This window comes from Manacus candei, unplaced genomic scaffold (genome assembly GCF_025592945.1).
Source record: "Manacus candei isolate 608988 ecotype Guabito, Panama unplaced genomic scaffold, ASM2559294v1 h1tg000005l, whole genome shotgun sequence".
Lineage (NCBI taxonomy): Eukaryota > Metazoa > Chordata > Aves > Passeriformes > Pipridae > Manacus > Manacus candei.
This window is the reverse complement of record NW_026138053.1, coordinates 15,429,113-15,456,936: the sequence shown is the minus strand read 5'-3', so window position 1 is coordinate 15,456,936 and position 27,824 is coordinate 15,429,113. Positions and strand designations below refer to the sequence as shown.

Below are 27,824 nucleotides of genomic sequence, written 5' to 3'. Positions count from 1 at the left end.
AAGAAAGTGTCTTGGATTTTAAAAAGTAATTCTTGGTATTTTCTAACACAGATTGCATTCACCAGCTTGAATTTACATTTTTACCTGAAAGTAAGGGTTTGGTAAAAATAATTCAGCCAATTCTGATCTTGAAGACTTTTGTCAGGAAAGCAGCAACTAAGAATGCAAAGAGAAAGGATGTTACTTGAGATTTCCTAGCTCTTAATTTGTTTCCCTAATTCAACTTAACTCTTTTCACAATTTAGTATTACCACAATTAAAAATGAAGCAACCCAAACTTTTCAGTGGTTGATATGAGGAAAACCAGAAAAATCTCACAATGCTTTAGTTTTGACCCTGTAGGCTGCAGCATGTTTACATTTCAACTTCAGCTCCATTTTTTTTTTTTTTTTGTCCAGAGATGTGTTTTCAGTCAGCTGCCAGTGAAAACTACATTTGGTGCTTATCAAGGATCAGGGCTTATTTTGTGTGTCAGTTATTAAGACCAGTTGAGAAGTTCATTTGAAACTGCAAATCTGCCCAAACACGTCTGATTTAAGTAGTCCAAACAATAAGTTCAGGTTCACAATGCATTCCTGTTTCTGGGGGAGGGAATTTGATCAAAATAGGAGAAGAATGTGGTGTTTGTACTCCTGCTTTAGTTGCCCTTTCCAGACCAGGCTCGTAGTTACAGTAATAGCAGACTTAGCTGATTGATGTGTTGACATACCTTGATTTATTTGGTGCAGCAACCAAGTACTGCTCCGCATGCCAATCCCTTACATTGTCTAAGCATCATTCTTGTATAGTGCTTTGTATATCTGACAAATTTACTCTGATCATTTAGTGATTCATATCTCAACTGGGCTAGGGAATTGTATCTAAATTCTCTTTAAATGGAGACCATGGACTTGACACTGTGACTTGACATGCATCAGCATTGTGAGAACAAAGAGTACAAGATCTTGATAAGAAGAAGATGATGTTTTTTTCTTATATATATATATAATATATATATGTATATATAAAGGAGGTTAAAGTCTGTGTTTTCCAAAGTCACTGTTTTAGTGGTTAATGACTTTGGAAAGTATATGGTATGTCAGACATGGGAGAGACATTTATGTTTAGGTATTATACAGTGGAGAAGGGGTTGTGGGGATCAAATGAAGGAAAGAAGGAGAGAAGGTTTCATACTAAGAGAGTAGTGGTGCTTACTGAGAGATGACTGGAGCATCTGGAGATGAAAGGCAGAGCATAGCAAAACAGAGGGTTAGGAATTGAGATGAATTGCTTTCTACGCTGTACTGACCCAGATTGGGACTGTCTAGATTAGCTTTTGCAAAGCTGAACTAGATCTGTCATGCAGGCTGTTATTTTCACAATGTTTCTACTTTCTCTATTCTTAGTAAATGCAGTTTTCCACAGCACTTGAGGCTTCATTGCGTGGTTTGGGTATCAGTTACTTCAGAAGCTTCTTCCCTGGCATAAGCAAGTAAAGGAGAACTGAGGCTTGGGGAGGTCCAGGGTCTTCGCTGCAGAAGATGAGGGGCTGTGCATAGCTCTCTGCCTCTATAAGGGTGTGCAGAGTGTATCCAAAAACCACCAAGGGAGTTGCATGTCTAGGCTGCCTCCTCTTGGTTGCCTGTCAGAAGAGTTATTCTTCAATGTAGGGGAAGGAAATAATTGTTTTCATTAGATTTTGATACAAGTTATTTAAATACAGGATATGTGGAATTGTGAAAGATTGTTACAGGACAAGAAATACCAGGTAATAAAAAATTTTTAAAAAATCCTTTTGTATGGATTTCAAGTGGATTTGGAGAGCAGAAAACTTACTACCTTGGCTTCAACCTAAAACCTAGGGAAAAGGCCTCATATTTTTCTAAGCACTTTTTCTTGGGTGGTTCTTGGCTATTTTGTACTGTTCTGTCAGTTCCCTTTTGCTAAAAGATCTCTCTGATTTATCTTCAAAGGGTATTTCTGTTGGTTCATTATTTTAACCCAAGTTGTGTCTTTCATACATGACTGGGTTTTCATATATTTTATTTCTTCTCTAAAACCATTTGCTCAAAACTACATTTTTCCTCTGCAGCTGGTTTGTTTGTTTGTTTGTTTGTTTTTGTTAAATATTCTCTCCCAAGAGACTGTTGGCTATTTATCAGTATTCAATCTCTCTGTAAAGCATACTTCTGTGGGGTGGACATTTATTATGAAATGGTGTCTCTAAAGGGGATCTTATCTGTTCTTGATCTGTTTCTCTATTTGCCTCTTTCTTAGCTAGTGGCTTTAAGAAGTACTCAATCTCTCTATTTTAACAAAATTAAATGCAGTCATTAAAATGGCAAATAGCAAAAGGAGATGCATTAGAATCCAGTACAATTTCCAGCAGATGCTTAGCAAAGAGCTTGAATCTGTGTTAGGTGTTTATAGCAATAAGAGAAAAAAATCCCCTGCATTTCCTTCAAATGTACTGGAAAAACTGTTTTTAATGGAGTTTTCAAAAAAATTAAAATAGTAAAATAAATAGCAGAGAATGCTATGTATGTTGACTACTTGTTAAGCTTCTGTTTGGTCATATCAGCCAGGCTAAAAATTATTGAATCCAATGCATTCTTAATCCAACTTCTTTGATTTCAGTGACACCGAACTAGTGATGAATCTGGACCTTGAACATTGCAACAGTTCCTTAATTATACTCTTTCTTCAGCCTATGTGAGCAAAATTACTGATGCTGTTAGAGACAAAATAGTTTTCATTAGGAGATCATAAAAGCGACAAAAATAAGTGGGAAAAAAATATTTGTGAGGGTTTCTCCTTCTGTTTGAATGGAGCTGTTAGGTAGAAAGGAAATTATCTTTAATGCAGGCTGCACATCTAACTAATGACAAGAGTGTTTCTCCCAGGAGTAAACTGAACCCTCTGAACTGGTTTATGGATACCTCAATAGAAATAGTTGCATTACTCTGTCCTCTGCCTGCAGGCAGTCACTGAGAGCTTTCTCTGAGGTACTCTTCTTCCCATAGATAATTTTGCAATATATATGTAGAGGAAAATCTATGCCATTTTAAAAATAATTTCTTCAATGCATTTTACATATTGTACTTTCAATAGTACTAAGTATTTCTGGCTGCCTCTTAAGTTATCCATTATTCATTCTTCATTAGCTGAAATTCCAGTCTACCCAGAAAGTACAGCATGCAAAGGTCTTGAAGTTCAGTACGTGCTAATATTTTCTAACCTTATTTTTCTCAATATCCAACTGTAGATCAGTGTTGGTTTGAAAGTCAGGTGTTCAGCAACTGAGTCATGATTTTTTTTTCTAAGTAGAGATCAAGAGAGTGCACAATAGCATGAGATTTATGAAACGCAAAAATTTCAGGATATTTTTATTTGCTTTTTGGCTTGTAAGCCTTTTGAATTCACTGAGAGTATGTATTGTTTTGCTTCGCTTCACTGAAACTGTTAAATCTAAAAACATAATTTTTTTTTCTTGTATTTTATTAACTTCATTCAGGGATCTAGAGGTTTAAGAAACTTCCCTCATATAGGTCACTCATGAAAAACCACTAAGTTTTTTCATGACTGAGTTCTGATCTTATGCTGTAATGAGACAGATTTTTGCTGCTTAAGTAACATAAAAAGACCCCAAATCTTCCCTACTTGGAACAGCACTCCTCAAAGCGCAATCCTACTTTGTTGTTGAGACTAACATGGTGTTAGTAGGGTTTTCCAAGAGGTCTCAAAGAGGCGTATGTTAGTCTTCTGCCATCCATGCCTGAGAATGGAGGGAACACAGATTGCTTTGCACGCTCCAGTTCTGCCTGCTTGCTCTGAGACTCCATGGTTCTAGTGTGATTTCCCAGCAAAATTGTTGACATTTACTCCATTTCAGTATGTAATTATTAATTAGCGTACTTTTGATAATATTTTGGGGTTTTAGATATAAATTTGAAAGTTGAGACTGTGTTGAAAACATCCTGATAGATCATCACATTTGCATGAAGAAAATGGTTTAACTTCTGTGTCAGCTGGGCTGGGTTTTTGTGCTGTCCAAATGTTCACACAGCAATGAGAAGATGTTACTTGCGAATTGGAAGATGCTTTTTGCTGCTTTCTTTTTACCAAAAGGTATTTGTTGCTATTAATGGTTGTGAAGTGAATCCTTGTCTGTATCCTACGGCTTCTGTCTAAATGTGTGCTATTAATAACTAGAAATAAATGTCAGCCAATAAGGACTTCGAGGTTTCGAGAAAACAATCAAGAATGGCAAAAAATGATGGCATACAAAGACTCACAGATCTATAGCACTGCCATTTGTCTTCCTCCCCTCATCACTTAAGCTGTTCATTATTGCCTCATTTGTATTATCTGCAGACCAGCTGAAAAATGCCTCAAAACAAAGAAAGCAAAACCATTTCACAGCAGTAAGAGTTACATTCATGGGCAGGTAAAGCAATAGGAGAAAAGCTTGCAAGTCTTCACCAGTAGTTTCGCTGCTTTTGCACCCTGTTCTCTCTTATCCTTTCTTCTGCGTTTGTTTTGTTAAGAGTTATATGTGTACACATGCTACCCAGCAATCTGATTTTCAAGTGCCAGTACTATTAAATGATCACCAGTTATATAAGGCTGTAAATGTGAAACCATAGTGATTTGTAATGTTCTTTTGGAAACATCTGAGGGTTTGTAAAAGTGCTTGTATTGAGGATGTTTTTGAGAATGTGTGTGTAATGCAAAAAATATGTTGGTCATTAAAATCTCTTATGTAATTCTGATGTGCCAAAAAAATATCTATTGTAGGTTTGCCAGAACCAAACAGAGACAGTATATTCCAAGGATTGAGAATGGATCAAGGATTCTACACATCTAAAGACTTCTTACCTTTGGTAGCAATGGCAAGTAAACCAGGTGTGTGATATGTTCTTGCTGTAATCACATTCAGTAAGTCATTAGTAGTTATTGATATATAAAACTGTTTGGTTACATAACAGCTCATCCATTTATGAAGCACCTTCCAATTAATAGATCTGGGACAGGGTTTTCTCTTGGGGAGTGACAACCTCAGGAGTATGGTCAGGAAATTCAGTCCTAGAGATTATAAACCAGATAGTCATATATAAAAATCTAAACACATGGAAAATCATCACCCCTAATAAGTTATATTTGTTATTTTGAATTATAATCAAAAGGTGACTTAAGCTTCACATTTGTATAAATTATCTTGATATAAATAGCATATATAAGATAGTCTTGAAAAATCTGATATTAAAGAAGGCATTGCCAACATATATAAACAGCTGCTTTGTATATTGTTGATAAATTGTTTTACTTGATTCCAAGTCATGTGCTGCATGTTTTAGAGACACATTTAAATCAGCACTAGTTCCTTACCTAAAGAACTTGCAGTCTAAGACTCAGGACAACAGGAGTGTGGCAGGATTTAATAAAACAACGCTCAGTTCGTAGGCACTGAATGCAGTCTTGTTTTATGCTTTTACATCTTTCTTGGAGTACAGAGATGGCTGCATTTGCTCCCCAAGGGGTATAGCTGCTTTCAGTGTCCTGAATGTGAAGTCATAAGCTCTAGATGTGTGATTTCCATGCCACATTCCTTCATGGTGTAGATTTCCCAGTGTGTTGATAAAAAGAAAATTAATGTACAGTTTTTCTGGACATAGAACAGAATGTGATATTTTACATATCATAGAATCATAGAATATGCTGTGTTGGAAGAGACCCATCAGGACCACTGAGTCCAACTCCTGACCCTGCACAGGACATTCCAAGAATCATACCATGAGCTTGAGGGCATTGTCCAAACACTTCTTGAACTCAGACAGGCTTGGTGCTGTGACCACTACCCTGGGGAGACTTCCCTGTCACTTCTATTGCCCAATCACACTTTAGGTGAAAAACTTTCTCCTGATATCCAACCTAAACCTCCCCTGACTCAGCTTCATGCCATTTCTTCAAGCCTGTCACTGGTCATGAGAGTGAAGAGTCAGTGTCTGCCCCTCCTCTTACCCTCACAAGGAAGTTGTAGACTTCAGTGAGGTCTCCCCTCAGTCTTCTCTACTCCAGGCTGAACAGACTAAATAACCTCAGCCACTCCTCCTAAGGCTTCCCCTCCAGACCTTCACCATCCTCATGGCCCTCCTTTGGATACTCTTTAATAGCTTAATATGTTCTTATGTTACAGTGCCCCAGACTGCACACAATATTCAAGGTAAGGCCGCCCCAGTGCAGAGCAGAGCAGGACAATCCCTTCCCTCGACCAGCTGGCCATGCTTTGCCTGATGCCCCCCAGGACAGGGTTGGCCCTTCTGGCTGCCAGGGCACTGCTGACTCAGATTCAACTTGCCATGAACCAGGACCCCCAGGTCCCTTTCCACAGTGCTGCTCTCCAGCCTCTGGTTCCCCAGTCTATAGACACAACCAGGGTTGCCCAGTCCCAGGTGCAGAATCCAGCACTCACGCTTGTTAAACTTCATACAACCACGTATTTAATATAGCTTTTTTAATCTACAAACTGATTTTCATTTGAGCATTCAGAAATTTCTTTTAGCATCATATAGTGTTGCCTGCTTATTTAGTAGACTTTCCTTAAACACTGTTGAAGAATATATCTTCTGTGGCAAATTATTCTGCCTATAAAAGTAAAGTTTATTACCCCATTTTATGCAAAATATTTAGGAAGTGAAATTCTCCAGCCCATCTGTCCCATTTCTCTGCTGTTTTGATCAAATGCTTATTTCTGTCTGTTTTCTTAAACTCAAAGTGAGCTTAAATGGTTTGGGAGAAAGGGGTGGAGTTTTTGTTTGGGTTTTTTTAAGAAAGAGATGTTTAAAAATAAAACAGATTGAGAATATGTACTGCAAAACATTTGTAGATTAACAAAGTAAAAAATAAATCCCACAAAACAATGACTAAAAGTACTTTCTAGAATTCCGTGAGGACATGTAGTGCTTGTGTACTGTCACCTGACTGCATGAGGATCTATATACTGCGATCTGCATCTTTTAAAATGTTGCAAAGTAACACTCTTGATTTGGTAGGATATGTAATGATTTTTTTTTTTTTTGTATTAAGTCTACAATGAGAAAAAGGATGAATTTGGAAGAACTAACCTTTTCTGACTGACAGTAATAGATATCTCTTTGGTGTTGTCTGTTAATTAACATGGTCTCTTTTGCTTAATTTTCCTAGTGTCTATCTGTATCTGTAGCTACCTCTTGCTCCCTAAGACATGGAATTTTAAAATAAAATATAAATATCCTACATCCCACTTTATCCTCTTTTTTCACTATGACAGTTTTTTAAATGATAGACATAATAGACTTAGTCACAGTAAAGTACATATTCTTCCTGCTTATTAAGTTCTGAATACCACCTGTTAATATACTTTTCTCCAAAAGGGGTTCCCCTTGCAAATACATAGATGTGAATTTACCGTGGGAGCAGCATGGTACTAAGAGCAAAATGGGCTGCTGTGACTGATCTGTTCTGGACTTGTGCTGTAATGGCACTCTGAGCTGCCATTCCCCTGCTGCACTTCTGCTTTCTCTACTGCTCACTGCCTAGTTTTTGTGAAGGATGAAGTTCATTAAAAATAAATGAGAAAAGTTTAGAGAAAATTTTAGACTTAAGAATCCTGTTACATAAATAGTAAATGCAATGCCATATACATGGTGGGGGGAAATGATAACGTTTGTCACACATTAAACATTTTACAAATGGAGAGAGAGTATCTATATTAGGATATTGTTTCTCGCTCCATTTAAGCATTGTTTATATGTATAATACTTGTGTTCCACAATTACGTATAAAAATCTGCTGCTGCTATAGGAGGATATTTGAGTTACAGTGCAATGGTTAAATTGCCAGCTTAGTGCCTCCTGACTAGAACTGTCACAGGCTCTTTGAGAATATAGCTTTCAGTTATTTATGTCCTTATTTTTCAAGTTGCAATCATTTGCCTAATCAACAGTTAGTTGTATTTAAACGTGATAAAGTGCAGTCTTATCCAAGGAACAGACACAGTTCAGTTTTATTTAAGTATTTCTTGTTGAATTGAAGCGAATGCAAGCTGTAGATGACAAATACAAAATGTCATTCTCTCCGTGTAACGTTTTACAAGTCCTTTGTAGAAAACCACTGTAGATTAACCATTTTCTGTCAATGGAAGATCCAGGAATTACTGTAATAACAATACTGTTTCTCCTCATGTTCGGCTACTGCAGCAAATAGCCTCTGAGAACCATGTCATAGCCAGAACAGTCAGTGCTTTATAGAAGACTGAGAGGACTAATGTTGATACACTATTACACAAAACAATTGGTCATCTTTTTTTTTTTTTTTTTAAACTGGGAGGATAATCAATCTGATGAGAGAGAAACTTACTTTTTGAATAAAAAGATCTCACAATGCTAGTTTCAACCTGACAGGACACACAATCCTATAAACGTGTTGTCATTTGAATTGTTTCTTGATAGAAAGGTGCAGCTGCTTAAAGTACTGACTATGAAATTATGTATATGAGCATATCTTAAAAGGGGGAATAAAACTGTCTTTCGGTGGAGCAGAATAATTTGATAGTGACACTCCATGCTTGGAAACTGTAAGATGCAATTTTACACTGCTTTGAGTACAAGTACCTTTTGAGCTGTCATGCAGAAATGGTTTCTCTACTTGAAAATGGGGGTTTCCTTTTATCTTTCAGGGATGTGTGCCTGTCACTCTCCATTGCCGTCAATACATGGAACTGTGATTGTACTTGGGGCAGGAGACACTGCTTTTGACTGTGCAACATCTGCTTTACGCTGCGGAGCTCGTCGCGTGTTCGTGGTCTTCAGGAAGGGATTCACTAATATCAGGGCTGTCCCAGAAGAGGTGAAATTGAGTAACAGCATTTATAAGAAGGCATATTGGTTGTTATTTCTGTGGGGCCTGAAAGTGTGCTGTGGGTGCTTAAAAGGCATCTATTAAAGGTTTTGTTTATGAAAGTACTCTTAAAATGTATGAATCTTTATTAAAAATCTGATGCTCACTTTTTATACTCTCAATGTAAATAATTTTCCGTGGTTGTATCTTTTTCCTGTAAAGTCAGAGATGTATTTGCAAACAGGGACTACAATTTCTTATAAATTAGAAAATGCAGTAAAATTTTGAATCTTGGAATCAAACAGCCATTTGAGTATTGTGTGTGACTCTATAGGTCATGGTTAGATCCTGGAATGATACCTTTTGGCTGCTGTTTCTGATGTGGCCTTGTGAGCCTATAAAATCTTGTAAAAAATTACTTACAGTGATTTTGGCTTTGAATCACTGCCAACAGCAATGCAGCAATGTCATTCATCACAAATTTCAGCATTCAATTTGATTTTTAGTTTGGCTTTGCACTTTGGCATTTATCAGGTCATCAGCCCATTTTGAAACTGACTCTGTTTTCTCAGTGTATCTGTACTCTGAGAGTTTTTATCAGATTAGATTTTTTTATCTTGGTAGTCTTTTTCCATTTTCATCTATTTGGTACATTACATTTTTACGTAGTTGAGGATATTAGGATATCTAATGTATCTTTATCATGATATTTGTGGTAGTTTGGTCATCTATGTCAAGAAGGTGGGCACCTTAGATCTTACAGAAGGGGAGTGGAGCTTCAAAGAAAGTAAGAGAGGGTCTCTTGGTGCATAAGTTACTTCTGTTGCACTTCAATTAAGAGTTCTAGACACAATGAGATTACTGAAGTCATTGCGGAGACTCGTGTGCTATTCAGATTCTTACTAAATCAGTTGTCACTCTGAACCAAAATCTTTGATAGCAACCTGGATAAATTCCTAAAAGTTGTCAATGTTTATACTCATCCAATCATGCAAGGCCTTGAAAACAGTAAAATAAAAGTAGCTTCATGTAATGGCCATGCTAGAATCATGTCAGGTTGGATATTACATGTTAAAAGAAGTTGTTGTGTAAACATAGACAATCAAATTTTGAAGACTTTGCTAAAATAAAATGCTGATTGACTTAAGCAGTTTTACCATGGCAGAGATTCAGAAGATCTTGTCTGGATTGTCACTCAGAAAACTGTTGTTTGCACATGGTAGTCAGTATTTAATAAAATCTTAAAATCACAGTAAACACAAATCATGGCATGTCCAAAGTAATACTAGGACCCTTCTTAAAAGACACAGATAGTTGCATGAGTAACTCCTTTGCCCTCAAAGGAGTTAAATATCTTCAAAGTAACAGAAAAATAAGAAAATATATTGGAGAAATATTTCCCTTGAAAATCTACCTAGTGCCAATGCTTGATTTAATAGCATCGGAGGCTCTGAAGCTGATAATAAGATGACTGCCTACTGGAGGCAGCTGACTTCTACTACAGAAGAATACATGGTAACATCTTGAGTCAAAAAATGTCTGGGTCGTTTGTTTGGTTTTTTTATAAAAGCACAACATAGTTAAAGTATATGTTTTATTGCTTCTGCTCTACAGATGGAACTTGCAAAAGAAGAGAAGTGTGAATTTCTGCCTTTCCTCTCCCCTCGGAAAGTTGTTCTTAAAGGTGGACAAATTGTTGCTATGGAATTTGTTCGAACTGAACAAGACAGTGATGGTAACTGGAAAGAAGATGAGGATCAGGTTGTCCGTCTGAAAGCTGATGTGGTGATCAGTGCCTTTGGCTCCATTTTAAGTGACAATAAAGGTAACCCTGACTAATGCGTTCTGCTAATGCTGATTGTTATTTTAGCTGCAGCCATTTCCTGTGCTTTGACAGTTCTGTGAAATGGGTCTTCTAGAGGTTACACAGCTTGTGACTGCTGGTCCTCTTCGCAGGAATTTCTTTGTCTTTTAGGTATACCTCTTAGAAAAAAATTTGACAGTCTGGTAACAAAGCAATTTTCTGTGTGTTGCTGTATAGAGCTGGAACTCAGAGTAGAGGTACAGTTGCTCAGTACGTGTATTTCTTTTTTCTCAGTGCCAGTGAGATCTCAAAGAATACTATTGGGAATTTCTTCTGGTCTCACTAATTAACTTTAGAGAAACTCATTATATTACAACTTTAAGCTGAACTGATCTGATCTCTTAAACTTTTTTTTTTAACCTGCCAAATTAAACTGGAATTAAGATATTAATTATTCTGGTTCAGGTGATCTGGGTATTACTCATTACTTGTGCATATACTATGTGTGACTTCTCTCATATACAATATTTCTTAGTTGCACTTCACAAGCTTTAGCCTTAAAAATTAAAAATTACATAATTCTATATTAAAGATACAGAAATTGTCACATTGATGACATTTCAGAGATTGAATGAATTGTCTGCATATAGCAGAGAGATGAAGAATATAAGTAGAGCTAAGAACATGGGAACTGAGCAGAGCTCAGACCGTTCTCTTCTGACGCAAGGTTAGACTTAAAGAGTTCAGACACATACAAGAAACATGCCTCAAAAATTAAAAATTTTGATGCAGCAGAAGACACATCGATGAAATGAATAGATCTTCAGCCTGGAGGTGCTCATCAAGGTTAGCAGGTTCTGAAGGCCTTAGTGATCCATGTGCCTACCTCTCCAGTGCATGGCCATGCCAGCCAATTAGCCCGTAACATGTTGTCAGGGTCCTTTGGGTATAAATGCTCTGACAGAGGACTTGCAAGTGCCTCAGATTGCACAGGACCATAAAACTTCTTAGCATAATGTGGTTTTGTGAATCTTTTTAATCGAGGAAAATGGTAAATCTAAAATATCCTAAGCAGGGTCTGAATCTGAATGGTGTACTCAGCGCTTCCTGTTCTCCAGCCCGATTGCATACAATGGTAAACCATCGTGCAACCATGAGAAGAGTCTAAACTCTCTCCTTCAGCAAAAAGGATAAACCTGGTCCTTCTAAAAATTTGTGAATTCCAAGAGCAGTCCTATCTTTTGTGTGTTACTATTGCTTTGGGATAGGTTCTTGCAGCCTAGGCTATTACCTAGACAGGAACTGCACCCAGCTACGTATGGTGCTAATTACTCAGGGCTGCCTCCTGCCCTGCAGCTGCCTCCTGCTCTGAAGGGCACACGAGATGGTCTGTGTCTCTTGGAAAGAACACACTCCCATTCCACTTGAAGCCATATTGCTGTATAGCAATTCTGGCATCTGTGTGGGTCGTGTTTTAGGGCTCAGTTGAACCTCCAGGAAGCAGGGAGAAGAAGATTAAGATTTTTTTCTTTTTTTTTTTTTAAATCTTAAAGAGATTCATTAGCTACTCTGACAGTGGAGTTGATTGAATGAGAATTTTGGAAAACTTTGTTGATGTTGTTTTTAAAAACCCTGTGTTTAGGTTTTTTGTAAGGTTTTCTAGAACCTCATGTGGTAAATCAGTATTAGCCTATGCAGTCAGTATATTTTGTTGTGATTCATAGACCCTATGATACAGGAGTGATTCTGTTTTCTCCCACATTAAAAATTACTTCAGTTAAAAGGTTGAACTGACTGTGTTGCTTAGCCATAATACTGTGCTAGTCTTGTATTTCCTAGTATGCATTCACTGTCAAAATTAGTTGTTGTGAGGTTTTTAAATAGGAAATGGAACGGAAACAAAGTCATGCAGTGAGTTGATCATGAAAGAAGAGAGTCATTTACCTTGGGGGTAGCAAAACCTCAGTTTCACACTGTATTTTGGATGAAACTGCTGTTAGAATAGCAGTCAAATTAAAAGGCAAAATGCAGGGCATTTGTTTTTGGATGTTGTGAAAGTGAAAAGAAACTAAGACTTGAGTGCATAAAATGTTTATTTTGAGCATACTATTTCAGGTGCTTAAATCTTTGGTTTTTGTTTAAACCTGTCTTAATGAAAATCAAATTTGCTTTTCACCATTGAGCTGGATTACAACCAAAACTCCAGGCTACCTCAATATACATAGCAAAAAGAAATGAAAAAGAAAACAAAAAAACCCCAAAGAAACAAAAAACACAAATCAAAAAAAAAAAAACAAACAAACAAAACACAAAAAAAACCCAACCAAAAAACCCCCCCACAACCAAACCAAATAAAACCAACCCCCCCCCAAAAAAAACTTTAAAACCACAACAACACCGAAAATATCTTATCTTCTTAGTGTTTTGTTGTGAGTGTTTTTTTTTTTTTTGAAGGGTTTTTTGGGGTTTTTTTGAGGAGTTTTTTTTTAAGGAAGCACATTTTTGTAGTCAAGAGATTGGAATATTCAGGCATTCTACATCAAAAGATGGAGATGAAAATACTAGAGGTATTCAAAACTGGACAATGCCATGAGCAAACTGATCTGACTAGGAATTTGATCTAACTTTTGAAGAAGGGAGTGGACTAGGCAACCTCCAGAGGGCCCTTCCCATCTCAATTGTTTTGTGACTGGGTGACTCAGATGCAGATGAATAAACGTGTTAATTGCTGTTCATACAAAGAGCTCTATCAATTGACCTGATTCATAAGGTACATCAGGGAACTGCAAATGCAGTATTGGTATGGGCTAAGGTAGCAGGTTATGTCCTATTAATATTGTCAAATGCTGATTCTTCTGATACAAAAATAGAGTGATTAAAATCAAACTTAATCCCAGTTGATCAAAGTGTTTGGGGCAGCCTTCATGCTCATGTTTGAAAGTTTTATAAGGAACCATAAGCATGTGGGAGACTGATGTTCTGACCAAAAATAACTCGTAGGTTAGAAAGTTTTTTCTAGTCTATTATCCTCAACAAGATGTTTCTTATTCTTGCATGATAACTCTTAAATTTGCAACTGAGATACCATGCATTCACAGTAGGTATTTAGTCTTTTTTCATTTGTTAAGATAAAATGCTGACTGTGGTTTTAAGCAACAGTTCTAGTGGGTATTCAACCTCTTATTGGGAATCATATAAATGCATCATTAGTTTAAAAAAATGGACTCCTAAATCCATTTTATGCTTGTGAAGTTGCTAATAGACAAAACAGGAGAGTTGCCTTCTAAACTGTTTTAAGAAAATTACCACTTTCCTGAATAAAAAAAATCCCAACAAATTGTTCAAATTAAACTACTGCAGATGGAGTAAGAAAAATGTTTTGCTTCTTCTTAAAAAAAACCTACCAGATTTTGCAAGCACAAGACGCTTTTTTTTTTTCACTGCATTGCTTACCAAAACCTTCAAGCCATTGTAACTGACCCACATAAACAAAGAGCTGTGAGAGAAATTTTGTACTTTTCGTTGTGTTCCTGCTTTTTTGCTTAGTTTGTTACTTTGGAGACTTGTGACATATTAGTGAATTACTGAAATACCTTCTGTCCCTGTTCCGAATTGTAACTACTCAACATACACAAATATAATTCTGTGCGCTCCATAGCTATGTGTGCAGCCTCAACATCCTACTTACCACCAATCCAGTTGGTTTTAGAGTCTGAACTTTGAATAACCCTTTTCTTGTATATTTTGTTCTCATAAGCAAAGGAAACAATATTTTTGGACTGCAAAATTTTGCATTAGAACAAATGTCCTTATTCTGATTTATTTTCATGATTTTCTGAGGAGAACCATGGAGAAATTATGGAAAATAGTACACTTGTTCAAAATGCACTGCAAATGCAGTGCAGAAAAGGGACTGAGACAGGATAGGGAACTGGCAATGTAAGCTTAGTTCAACACTGTTTAGCAGGCAGCAGTAAAGAGGAAGTATTCCATGTACCAGAACACTGAATCTTAGCATGATAATGTCTATTTTATTTTCCTGGAGAGGCAAAAAAGAGAAATGCAAAAATATCCAAGCAAACTCCAAATACCACCTTTCTAAAAAAACCCAGAAATTGTAAGTTATTTGTGAGCCAAAATATGTTTTATGAAAAATTTGGTAGTAGCTGACTATTGCATCGTGACTGAAGGACAAAATTTTATTTTGCAATTCTGGGAATCAGTCACAACTTTCAGATATTTTGCTTTTACTTTTAGTACAACTGTCATCTTGCTTGGAAACTATAGCAGCAAATCCCAGAAGGCTCCTCGAGAATAGTTCAACATACAGCAAGGATAACTTTCCCCAAGTTGTTTACAATTTTATTATTTAACCCACTTATACCTAATATTTTTTTCTACAGTTTGAGAAGCATTTGCTAGAGAAAAACGGAAAATGTTTGCAGAGCTCTGACCTCATAAGTGAAAAAGATTTTAGTTTTCCTTTGAAAATGGCACAGAAGCCAGGGGTTCCAGAACCTGGAAGGAGTGTTGAATTTCTTCATACAGCCTGCTCACACAGCTAGCTAACTTCAACCTCAAAGTACCGAAGCCTTGACTATCTAATGGAAGAGTAGGGGGGAGGAAGAGAGGCTGTGATACCCAAGCTGGGAATGCCCATGGGGGTGACCTGGCATCTTCCTGGTAGCACAGCATCTGCCTTCCACCAACAGAATAGGTTTTTATTCACTCAACTTGTAAAAAAATGTTATATAAAACTGCAACATATAGATTCAAAAGATTCCTATTGAAATAGATAGGAGTCTTCCTGCTGAGTCATTTGGAACAGGATTTTTCTCCACAAGTAGGTTTACTGAATGAGTTTGAGTGCAGCAGTTCCACGCTCTGAAATGATTCCAATTTCCAATATCCAAAAGTGGCTTCATGATGACTTCTAAAGCCCTGCTAACTTAGAGCACAAATCCTGCTCTTTCAACTGATAGACATCAGTACCCATTTACTCGCTGGTGACAGGCAGAAAACAGTCAGTACCAGCTTGCAGCAGGATCCTCTCCAGCATAAGTGGACCCAGCTTTATTCAGTCAAACCACTTTTTAGTCCTGAATCAGTACAATAGTGGGATAGAGAATGTGGGAAGCATGATTGTGACTTTCTTTGTTTGCTGGGCATTTAGGCTGGGCAGTGTCAGCAGTTAGTCTGTTGGTGCATGTGACAGCTATAGTTATATGTTTTAGATTAAGGAAGTTACAGTATATTTGTATTTTTCAGAAGTAATGCTACTATTCACTTTAAAGGAATTCTGTAAGATGGATATCAAAAATAACATTAATGAGCTACTAAAGCTAAAATTACAGGAACTTATGAAATTGGTTAAACATAAAAACCATTAAACTGTTTATTGAAGCTTCACAGATATACTGCAGCTAATGAGCATTTCTGCTATTTAAATAAGCCCAAATTGAACACACATTACATGGATGCATAATTAGTCATGGCAGTCAAACACACAGACTCACTTTTAAAGCTTTATTTGAGGAATCTTTTCCATTTGATTTGTTTTGTTAATTAAAATATTTTTTCTGTATTCACTTATATTTTAATATTGTTTCTGCAAATGCTCTAATTTGCTGCTGCATTTCCATTTGTGTTTGTTTGCTCTGTGAATATAACAAATTTGGAATATATATTCAGCACTATCCTTTTGTTTAGTGTTATTTGTGTTAGCATCACTTGATAGCACTAGAGTAATTAAATTGTATGTTGTCTTTCATCCAGAAGGATCTTTTCAAATGATATATAATGTCTCACCAGGCCATGGAGGAGAGGAATACACAAACAGGAGACTGTAGTTTGAATTTTCAAGAGAAAAGCTATGTTAGTTTCAAATTTTGAAGGCTGTGAGGGTGTAGGGTTTTAAAAGACGCTCTTTACCCCATCCCAAATCATGCAAAAATGAAAACATTAGGTATCTAGTTTTTTATTGTTCAGTGTCAATTACCAGTGCAGAGAACCTCAAGCTCATGTTTGGCTCTTGGCACTTAGACTCTCTCTCACCCCCCGCAGGGGCAAGGAAGGGACTTCCCTCTGTGAAGAACACAGTTCTCCCCTTCTTTCTGCAGGTGGTGTAGGGGGTGGTCCCTTCAGCCTCACAGTTGCACTGGGTACCAGATCCAGATTGTTAGGATACTAGGAAATCTCATACAAAATGCTTTTAAACCATCCCTTTCTTTTTACATAACCTAAATCTTGGAGATTATAAAAATGACAGAAAGAAATAGCTGCTGGATACCATGTCAGCCTTGCCACCAGGGAAATATTCTTTCCCAGTCTTAAAAATACTGATCAGGCAGACAAATCCTCAGGCCCTGGAGAAATGTTTCAGGTGAAGATGTGTTAGGCATTCTTTGCACTCAAAAAGCTTTTGGTATAATTATGTCCAGACAGCTATTTTAGCAAAAAGCAATTCAAAGAAAGATTTGAGAAATGTAATAGATCCAGGATAACAGAGGTAATACCCTATTTTTCCACAAGATGAAATAGGTAGTCAGAACTTCCAGTTTTACATCATTTCTTCTGAAAAACTACCTCTTCAACAGCATGTTGTCCTCTAACACCTTTACTGTGGTTCAGTCCTGTCTCAGAGAAGAAGTCATCTATTAAATCCCCCCTACCAAATCCTGCAGTACCAAGTTTTCCTTTGTGTTTTTTCCAAACATGTCCTTACAAGCCTGTATGTATTTAGCTCATGAGAACTGTCTAGACCACATGCTGAGATGGTACCACTGCATGCAATATGTTATCCTATATATGACAAATATAAGATGATCAAAAGCTGTCTTAAAGCACTGACAGTCTGATACACAAAGAGACAGTTAATGTTTTGATTTATAAATATTACTGAAGCATTTAAATAAAACAGCTATCAGCCATTATCCACTCTTTCAATTTAAAAGAAAAAAAATGCAAGTCCCTAAACAAACAAAAAACCTTGTTTTCCAGACTGAAAAATGTCTCAATCTCAAGGTAGTGTTTCATTTGAATTTTCAGTAATTTAAACATTTTTACAGGAAACAATTTCTTAAGTTTTTGGCGGGAGAAATTAGATAGGTTAAATACATGTACTAGGAAACCTGCTACAGTCTTTCAGCTTGAAACTGTCTTCTGTGACTCTGGCTTCTAAACAGGTTGGAAAATATTACTTTGAATTCAAGTCCTCCAGGTATATGTCTGTAAATGTCAAGGGTGAGGAGGAGAACGTAGGAGAGACAAATAGGTGACAATGTTTGTACCTTGCTTCCTGTTCAGTTATTTTACCCCAGATTATACACAGCCCCCACCTTGGAATACACTTCTAATATTTGATTTGAAGGTTCAGGGAGATACAGAGCCTTGGAAGAAAATCTCAGCACTATGATGGGCAAGAAAGATGTGTTTGTAGCTTGCTGTATACTGAGGTGTGCGCTGGGACAATACTGTGACTCTGCCCATTGTACTGGAGAAATATTTGTGCCTTAAACTGGCAGGTTGCTCTTTTACATATATGACATTGCAACTGCATCAGTTTAATTGACCTTAGCAATATGCATCTGCCAGTGGTATGTCCCTGAGGGACATTGCAATTTTAAACTGCATTTTATTGCAGAATCTTCAGTGCTTGTAGGTAAACCTATATAACTCCCCCTATTTTGATAAATACCATCAACATTTGCTAAAAATACTTATTGAAAACATGATTCTCTTAATTAAGCTACTTTGAAGGGCTTCGTGATTATAATAATTTTAAAATGTTAACACAGAGCAAGTAGTATATTTTTTCTGAGCATTTATGTGTATTTATTGACATTTATGTGCCATACAGTATAATTTTTTTTTTATTTTCACATCTATATTATTTTAAAAGATGATAATATTTCATGTGCAGAATGCCTGATATACTGTTCACTAACAGGATGAAAAATATTAAGATCTCTTAATGCATGCTCTAAAAAAAGAATCAGGAATTGCAGTGAAAAAGGTACAAAATATATTGTCTTCATGTAAACATTTAATTTTGATTGTGTTTTATGGTTTTATTCTTAATATGCAAAACAAGTTTTGAAGTGAGCCTTTCTTCCAGGATGTTCTGAGTTTAAATGTTCAGTCAGGATGGTTTTGACTTTATTGAAATATGTGTTTTTTCAGAATTACATTTTCTAATTGTTATCAGCGTATATTTGACAGATTTTAGCAACAGTTTTTTCTTTCTTCCATTAACATATTTGTCGTTCACTTTAATTACAGTTAGAGAGGCCATGGCACCTATCAAGTTTAACAGATGGGGTCTTCCTGAAGTAGATCCAGAAACCATGCAAACAAGTGAACCCTGGGTTTTTGCAGGAGGTGATATTGGTGGTCTTGCTAACACTACAGTGGAATCAGTAAATGATGGAAAACAAGCTTCCTGGTACATACACAGATACATACAGGTGATTTTTTTCAGAAGTATTTTTCTCTTTCCCATTTCTATCTGCTTTTCGATACTTTTGAAAATAATTTCATTGTGGGTTTGATTAAATATACAGGTTTTGAGAAACTAATACCTAGATTATCTGGTGATTCGAACATTACAGATTCATTCAGCTTGGATCACATGCTTGAGTTTGGGTAGATGAACCCAGCTTTCTTACATTATCTTAACACTAAATCCAAGAAACATTTTCTTGGCCCCAGGTCTGAATTCCACTCAAGGGTAGCAAGCCTCCCTACACAATAGACACTGCGAGTAGAAATCCTAATTGGGTAACTGCAGAAAAGTAGTGAGCCCATAAGTATTAAGAAGCAAGATCTTCCAATAGTGCATAAAGTGAAAACTAAATACTGCCAATGTTATTACCTGGGAAAGACCTTTTTAGTTTACTAACAGTTTACAAAGCAGATTATCTACACTGGAACCAAAGTTTACTCTGATGAGACTGATAAAATGGATACAAAAGCTTGACAAAAACTAAACACTGAATGCACTGAGGAAAATAATGCAAAGGAGAATTTACCTGAGAAATATGACTTTAAGAGGTACAGACTTGAAAAACCTGGTAACCACACGTTTCCTTTTGGTTCTCCTTGCATGTTGCTGACTGAACACCTCTGCCCTAATTTTTCTAGTAAAAGTCTAGAGGAGCTGTAGAGAATCTTCCGAGATAGAAACACAGCCTGTATGTGGAGAACCAGTTGACAAAATGTGTGTTCGTAGTGCAGGGAACTTTTTAGAAACATGGTACATGATTCATTCTCCCACATAAAGAGATTTGAACAACTGAAGTTGGGACTGTAACAGCTCGATGTCTTTCTCCCCCATCCATCTGCTCAAAGCCTCTCTGATTGCATGTTTGTGCAATTTCATGCTGTTGGGGTCTGATTTCACTTCCTAAAAATACTTCAACTGAAAGCTTGTTGTTAGTATCTGTGCATATTTTTTCTCACTTGTTCTAAAGCACTGTTTGTGTCCTGCCTTCTTAGACCCTATGAAAATGCTGAGTGTGAAACATCTTTAGTCCCTGATCTGCTTGCTTAATTTCCCAGTGCACAGTGAATTTGGATAACCATGATAGGGGGAGAGAGGGTGATTCCTCCTTTTTGTCTCCTTATTCTACCTCTAGAAATACAGGCATCACTTAAAATCCTCTGTTATAACTTTGCTTCCTCCTCAAAGTTTGGGTTTCTTCCTCCTCTCTGGAATGTATTTAATACTTTGGAAAAAATCTGAATAGTCATGGCTTGAGAATTAGAATTTTAAATCAAGTAGACTTGTGATGTTAGAGCATTTCCGTTACCCTTTGCAGGTTTCAAGGCAGCTTATTCAACCTTACAGTCTCACCAGGAAGCTAATGGGAAAGCCTTACAGCAATCTTCACAGGAAAGTTTCCAAATGTCAAGTGTCACCTTTCCAGCTGTTAGATGAATGGGTTGCCCAAGGGCATTTATTTGGATGTGCAGCCCTTGTAAAATCTGGTTGCTGTGGTGCAGAATGCTGTAATTTGGCAATTTATTTCACCAGTGTTTGGACCTGGTAGAAATTTTAGTGACTGGAGGGGAGTTTGTTTTGTAAAGAAATTGTTTAGAGAAGGATAAGAGAAGGATTGTATTACCCTGATGTTTGTTGGGGTAGGTACATGCCACATGTGTGTGCCTTTATGTGCACATGTGTGCACACATTCAGTTCTCAGCTCTGTATTCTGGAAACTTCTGAAAGGAAATGAAAAAATAGCCTTACACGCTACCTTATTTTCTCTCTATTGTGAGCTTCTAAAGTAGGCAACTGTCCTGTGATCTTAGTGTCTGAATCGAGTACACATTAAATTTTAAATAAATGCATTGATACCATCTATATCTCAGTTACAGGAATAGGTAGCCATTTCCAAAATCACCAACTGTCTCAGCACCAGGATCTATAAATAATGCAGTCTTCATCAAAATAAAACTATTCCATAGGATTTCTCAGCCAATCCAAGACCATGACAAAGACTGAAACTCAAAACCACGATCCTGACTACTTGCAGAAAGCACTGTTTGAACAGCACGCTGCTTGTATCCCAACCTACTCCAGGCAAAAGGCTAAGTGAACAGATGGGCCTGATATGTGCCCTGAAACTCCAGTCATTGCAAGCTCTGGCACGTGGTCAAGTGAAGCGTGAGATCCAGACTCAAGGACTCTCCAGCAGAAATGCCTTATGTTCAAAACTGGGAGTTATTTACAGAAGCTTCTTGGCTGCTCTTATGCTGGAAACTTTCCATCATTAGTTGCCTAAATATCTCCTGCTTCTTAACATATTCCTCCCACTATATGAGGCATAGGTTCATCTCAGAAATTGTTGTCTGCAGCTGTGTCAGGTTAGTTTCTACAAACATGACCGGTCAATGCCTAACCAAGGATTGTTGTAGTAGAACCTGTTAGAAAATGTATACAGTCTTCCTAGAACCATTTTTTGCAAGTCATTAGAGATCAAAACAGAATCAACCCAATTCATTTAACTGTCTACTACTAACAACATTTTTGCATGGTTCAGCCTTCTTTTGTTATTCCATGAATTATTCTAAGTGATTTATTTGGTTTGGGAATTGTAATGGCCTTCACTTTTGTCTGACATTGGCTTTATGATCTTGTGCAGAAGCAATGTAGGCTGCTGTTCTCTTCTATGCCTCAGCTACCATTCATTTCTTTTTGATGAGTGAATGGGATTTAATAGTATATTGGTTGTATTCAGGGTAATTCACAATTATTGCAGGACTAATTTCTAATTTTCTGTGCCTGCCTTGAGAGCAAAGATAGCTTCCAGTATCTTCTTCCTGGATGACTGTGCCAACCTTAATGCTTCACTCCTGCTGTATTCATACACTTACCTGTGGAGTGTTTTCCCATATATGGCAGTAAAGCTGCCATCTTCTCACTAAAATCCCCCTTTAAAAGTGACTTTTCTGTTCTAGTTCACAATAAGTTTTCTTTTATTTAAACTTATTTTTTTCTTTACTGTAATCTCTTCAGTGTGGACAGTTTTTTTATACTTTTCCTAGACTGAAATGTGTGATACACTTAAAGAATAGAGATCTGAATCTCAATTGATGTAATTTGCACTTAATACTATTCAGTATTAATTTTGAACACATCACTGTGTTATTTTGAAACACTATTGTATATTTGCTGTTTTTTCTTTACCTATGCTGTCAGAAAATATATCGACTTTGTATCTGAGGAGTGTTCTTGCTGATTCTTTATGAAGATTGACCATTCAGGTTGAGCATGCATGAATGTACAGTATTTCATAATCAATACCAGAGTTAGGTAGTTCCCAGGAAGCTTGTATTTGAAGCTGTTAGTTATGTTGTCTGTTTCTTTTCAGGACAACCACAGGACAAAAATGAACATCCCTTTGTTTAGCTAGAACAACATATGAAACATTAGCATGCAGACAAATAACGAAGTACCATTTGCAAAAAAAAATGGATTAAAGGCAAGTGCAGGAAACCTGGTATTTTAGTTACTTGCCTTTGAGTAAGCACTATGTCTGTTACAGAAACAGAAAGGCAGGAATGAGCTTAGAAAATCTTTGTCAAACAGGACAGAACCCAGAGCAACCTGGTCTAGTTGACCCTGCTTTGAGCAAGGGTGTTGGACTAGATGGTCCTCAGGCATCCCTTCCTACCACAACCATTCATAGACTGTACAAAATAACATAGACATATTACCACAAAGTTAAATAATTGGAGAGAGGCTAGAAGAAGAAAGGGAGAAAAGACATGTTTTAAGATCAGACTTAAAAACGGAGAAAGCAGGAGTGAGATGAAAGTATTCAGGAAAACTCTTCCAGGCAGTAGGATTTGAGGCAAAGACTCTCTGTGAAAAATAACAGTAATACAACTACTTGCTTTCACAGTCTATCTTTGTTAAAGTATGGGAAATGGAGTTAGACCATAGCATTCTGGTTAAAAATTTTCTCCATCTGAAGGAAATTTATGTCAAAAATTGTATCGGGTCTAAAGCTGAGTTCCTGTCTCTCAGCCCTGCACTGCAGACCACATGCATTTGCCTCTAGGCAAATCCTGGGTAGGGTAAGGTAGGGCTACTGTTTGCAACATACTGTGGATTTTTCACCACCCTGTTCCAGTGTCCAAGAAATTGCCATGATTGGAACAAGTACCTGCAATATTGTTAGCTCAACTGGTTGGCATCAAATTAGAGGAAGAATGGGCCACACTTTTTGTCCTCTACTTCTAAAAATCAAAGGAAGAGTTATTATAAATAAACCCTTGCCTGCAGGCTTTCTTTTCCTATTTGTTTGTGCAACGTCAGAGAAATCCTTCATTATAGAGATGATTTTACTTTCAGGAAGCTATATAACATTTTAGCTAGCTGAAAGTTTTTCTTTGTAGAAAACAATGCATCAAGACTTAGTAAATTTATTTCTTTTATAAACGTGCTGAAAGGAAAAAGCAGCAAAAAATAAATAGAGCAAAAATGAAGTGATAGGGAGGAGGGAAATAAATCTGAAAAGATGTATTGCCACTGGCTACTGAACCTTCAGCTGTGTCCTGCCCCTGTGCATTTTTAAATACTTGGTTTATTCCATTGAAACGTCTTCTAATCCTCCCCCTGCCACCTCCACCTGGGTCACTTCATCATTAACAAACCATTAGGTACATTTTGTGGGACCTGGGTGTGTTTGAGTGGAATTGTTTGTGGTTTTGCTCTTTTGAAGGAAAGTAAAGCAGGAAAAATGGACCTCTACATATAGTTTGGGAAGTGGCTTATGACTAGTTTGAATGATGGAATGCAGGAGGCAAGGCCTATTTTCACATAGGTGTTGGTGAGAACAATTTTTAGAGATATAATTGTCCTGCTTAGGAAAAGAAACAGTACAATGGAACTTAAGCTGCATATTCAGCACTGTCTTCCTATTTGTCTGTAGCAATCAATATTTACAGTTGTACAAGCTATGAATAGTTTATAAGCAATCCACAGGCTGAAATGTATTCACAGAGAACATTTGAACAATTATGGATAGCAAATGAATTCACACTGTAAAATTAGGTTTATTGCTCACATGTGTGCATGGAGTGGAGCTGACCAAACACTATTCCTTGTCTTTCTTTACTGTCATTCTTACAGAATCAGAATCAAAGAATTTTTTTAAGAGTTTAGTGTATCAGTGTTTATTTCAGCAGATTTCCCCATACATTAAACTATGTAGGAGACAAAAAATGTGCTAGCCTTTTAAAAATGCTTTAATTTCAACTGTGTGATCCAGGAAGTTCTGTTTTGTCATTGCAAACAACATTTTGCAGTTGGAATATTAGTTAAGAAAACAAAAAAAAAGGTAAAAATATGAAATCAAACCCAAAGTAATAAAAAAATACTTTTTGATTCTTTGTTTTTTTCTGCTTTTATTTGCCATTTAACAAAAGCTTTTGAGACGTAGAATGCCAGGCTTTTTGATTTTCTAATAACTCAGATTCTCCTGGTGTAAAAAAATAACTCTGTGGAGTGTGACGTAGAGGAAGCAGTGAGCACTTAGGAGGGAAGCAATGGGGGATGTTTGGCTTTTTATGAAGTGTAACTACATTGGCTGCTAGCTGAGAGAGATCATGACACTGAACCAAGTTTTATCCCAAGTGTTAGGCATCTTTAAAAATTAACATTTCTCAAAATGTCCACCATTAGGGACCCATTCAGGTTTACATCATTCAGGCTGGGACAATTCCACTACTTTCAGAACTTTTAAGCCATCAGAAAATTTGGCCCCTGAATGTACCCTCTCTGTCTGAGGAATCAGAATACTGAGATTAGAATGCAGGCAATCCCAAAACCAAACAGGCACGTTAAGTCTCAGGTTTTTGACCAGTCTAGGAAGCAAAAGGCACTAAACCAAACAAAAAACTCCTCATTTTGTCAGTGCTTATTAATTTTCACAGGTAAAAATGGGTTAAGTAAGTTTCTTAAAAAAACCCCAACAAAATCCCCAAAGGTAGCAATTTGTAAGTGGCTGAGGTTTTCCTCTGTTACAGAAGAATCTTCCCCATACCTCGAGTAGTCCTGATGAAGAAATCTTCCTTTTAAGGATAGAAGAAACTACTGTGATCTTAGCTGTGACTTATTAGGAACACAGATGGTGTAGGGCTTCTCTGTGTTGGAAATTCCTGCTTTATTTCTTTGTGATTTTATTGAGTCAACCATCTGAGTGAGCAAAGATTTAAATTCTACCCACCACATTGTGATTAGGATGCTGTTCAGTATCCATACATGGAGAAAGATTTTTCTCTCTGCAATTTTTATGGTATTAAATGCAACATATACATTGAAAGCTTTTCACTGACTCTTCAGGCAAAAGACTGTCTAAAATGAAAACAAAAGTGGCTGTGGTGGCACAGCAATAATGTGTATGATGTTCTTTGATCCCAAATCAGAGTCTAACTTTTGTCAATCTTGAAGTATTCATACTAATGCAATTAAGTATAAACCCAGTGATAGTTTTGCATATATTGACAGGTATGCTGATGTGTAGGCTATAGAAAATCTTTAAAACTGGGGGGAAAAGGTGCAGAGATTCAAAATACATTGAGTTAGGTCTGAGTGATCCTCCACATGATGCCTTCCCTCATTTTTCACAATTCCCTACACTTTAGATTGGCACCTGGGAAGAAAACTAAAAAGAATCTGTTGGCATACCCTGGGTTTTTTTTCAATCTCACTGCTGCTGGCTGCTGTAGGGGACAGAGCTGGCTGTTCAGAAAGGTTGAACAAACCTTTGTACTGAACCAGGCTATCAGTACAGGATATAAAATAAGTGTTTCTTTAGATGAAAAATAACTATTTCTTCATTATTATTATTATTATTATTATTATTATTATTATTATTACTACTACTACTACTGTTATTCAGTTATTTCCAGCATAACATAGTATTTCAGCATGAATACTATTTGGGCAGAAGATGTTGCATATGCAGATGTTTGCATGTTTTACTGCTTTGCAGGTCTGAACGCATAATAAAATACCTAAACTTTGGGTTATTGTATATTAATTATTCTCTTATCAGTGTTAATAATAAATTATATAAAAATTAATCAGCAAAAAATTCTGTGATTTTTGTTTGGGTTTTTTTTACAGTCCTTATACGGTGTTGCAGTATCTATGGTTCCAGAACTACCACTCTTCTATACTCCCATAGATTTAGTAGATATCAGTGTAGAAATGGCTGGACTGAAGTTTCCAAATCCTTTTGGCCTCGCCAGTGCAACTCCTGCTACAAGTTCTTCAATGATTCGAAGAGCATTTGAAGCTGGGTGGGGCTTTGCTGTCACTAAAACATTCTCTTTGGATAAGGTAAGAAAATATTTTAAGGTGTATTTCGTGTGCAACCGTTTCTTTGTTTATTTGAAAAATCTGAGTCTTTTGGGAATGACACTGTTGAATCCAACTAGCATAAAGATAGCAGGAACGGGTATGATACATTGCGTAGTTTGACTAGACTGGGAGGTTCACCAGTACAGTGACACAATTTCTGGTTTTGTTTGTTGTTACATCCTTCCCCTTTATTCCCCCACCTTTTAATATTAGCCACCTATTAAGTGTAAGAATCTTTTTTTTTTAAAATACTGCACTGCAAGTGTTTTCTGTAAACGATCAGAATGCAAAGGGAATGAGTAACAGCTTTGTCACACAACTCATGAAAGACGGATTCTGTGCCAGGGGCTGCCAAGATAAGCCATTGAAATTGAGTTGCAGTTGCAGTATGATAATGAGGCTGCAAGGTGGAGCTGGGTGGGTAATGGAAGAGAAAGATGGAGGCAACATAAAAGAAGCCTATGGAGACGAGCAGTTGTGCTGAAGCAGTTTGTAGCACAGTGACATTGGCCTTCAGTAATGTAATGGAAGATGAAGGAATTAGAATTAAATCTTGAAGGCTATGACTCAGTGTGGCACCTTAAATAAAACATTTTGTGTAGATTTAAACATGTAATTGATTGTTTGGCCTGAGAATTGCATTCAAGATGGATTTCTTGTTGCTATGTTCAAAATGGCAAAATGAGAGTGAGCAAGAAGTTAAGACAGTGAAAGAAAATAACAGCTTTGATAAACAGATCACAGAGAAAAGAAACAGATTTTGGGCTGGGATGTAGATATAGTTTAACTTGTAGAGAAAAGAAGAAGAACAAAGGTACATCCTTAGATATAGGCCTAAGTAACTGTGAATAATTGCAACGTATTGTCATCCAGTGACAGACAGTAGTGTGGGCTGAAGAAAGCTCTTGAGATTAATTTAGAAACAAGGGTCTTTTATTATTGGTTCAGAGATGGGATGTACAAGTGTAGTGATGGATGGAGACCTTAGCAGAAGAGAAAAACTAGATTTACTCCTCTGCCACCTGTACATGGGTAAGTACCACAAGTGAATTAGCTATAGTGAGTGGCCCTCTAATATGAGGAAGGTCTAAGGACAAAGAGCTGTGTTGCCACAGTGTACTGTAAAATATGTCAGACTGGCTTCTACTGTCACTTACACCTGAAGTAGCCTTAAGGAAGTAGGTGTCCCTCTACATTGCAGTTGAGATTCCAATCTACTTCACGAGGCTTCTTATTAAAATACTTTTTATGACATAACTGTCATTCAAATATGTTTACAACTGACTTACA

General features: G+C 36.9%; 1 protein-coding gene across 12 annotated transcripts in view; it reads left to right on the top strand.

The window, feature by feature from the left end:
* DPYD (dihydropyrimidine dehydrogenase) overlaps positions 1-27,824 on the top strand; it is a 337,231-nt gene that overhangs the window by 148,616 nt on the left and 160,791 nt on the right. For 9 of the 12 annotated variants that reach the window (XR_007907122.1, XR_007907124.1, XR_007907125.1 and 6 more), the window contains 5 exons: positions 4,777-4,884; positions 8,696-8,865; positions 10,471-10,681; positions 18,941-19,125; positions 26,298-26,513. Coding sequence is in view for 9 of the 12 variants with exons in the window: in XM_051803274.1 (XP_051659234.1) it covers positions 4,777-4,884; positions 8,696-8,865; positions 10,471-10,681; positions 18,941-19,125; positions 26,298-26,513 (890 nt within the window). In the remaining 3 variants the exon portion in view is untranslated. Of the gene's footprint in view, positions 1-4,776; positions 4,885-8,695; positions 8,866-10,470; positions 10,682-18,940; positions 19,126-21,031; positions 22,123-26,297; positions 26,514-27,824 lie in introns of those variants that run through there. The other 3 variants (XM_051803349.1, XM_051803283.1, XM_051803310.1) reach the window with 3 other exon arrangements.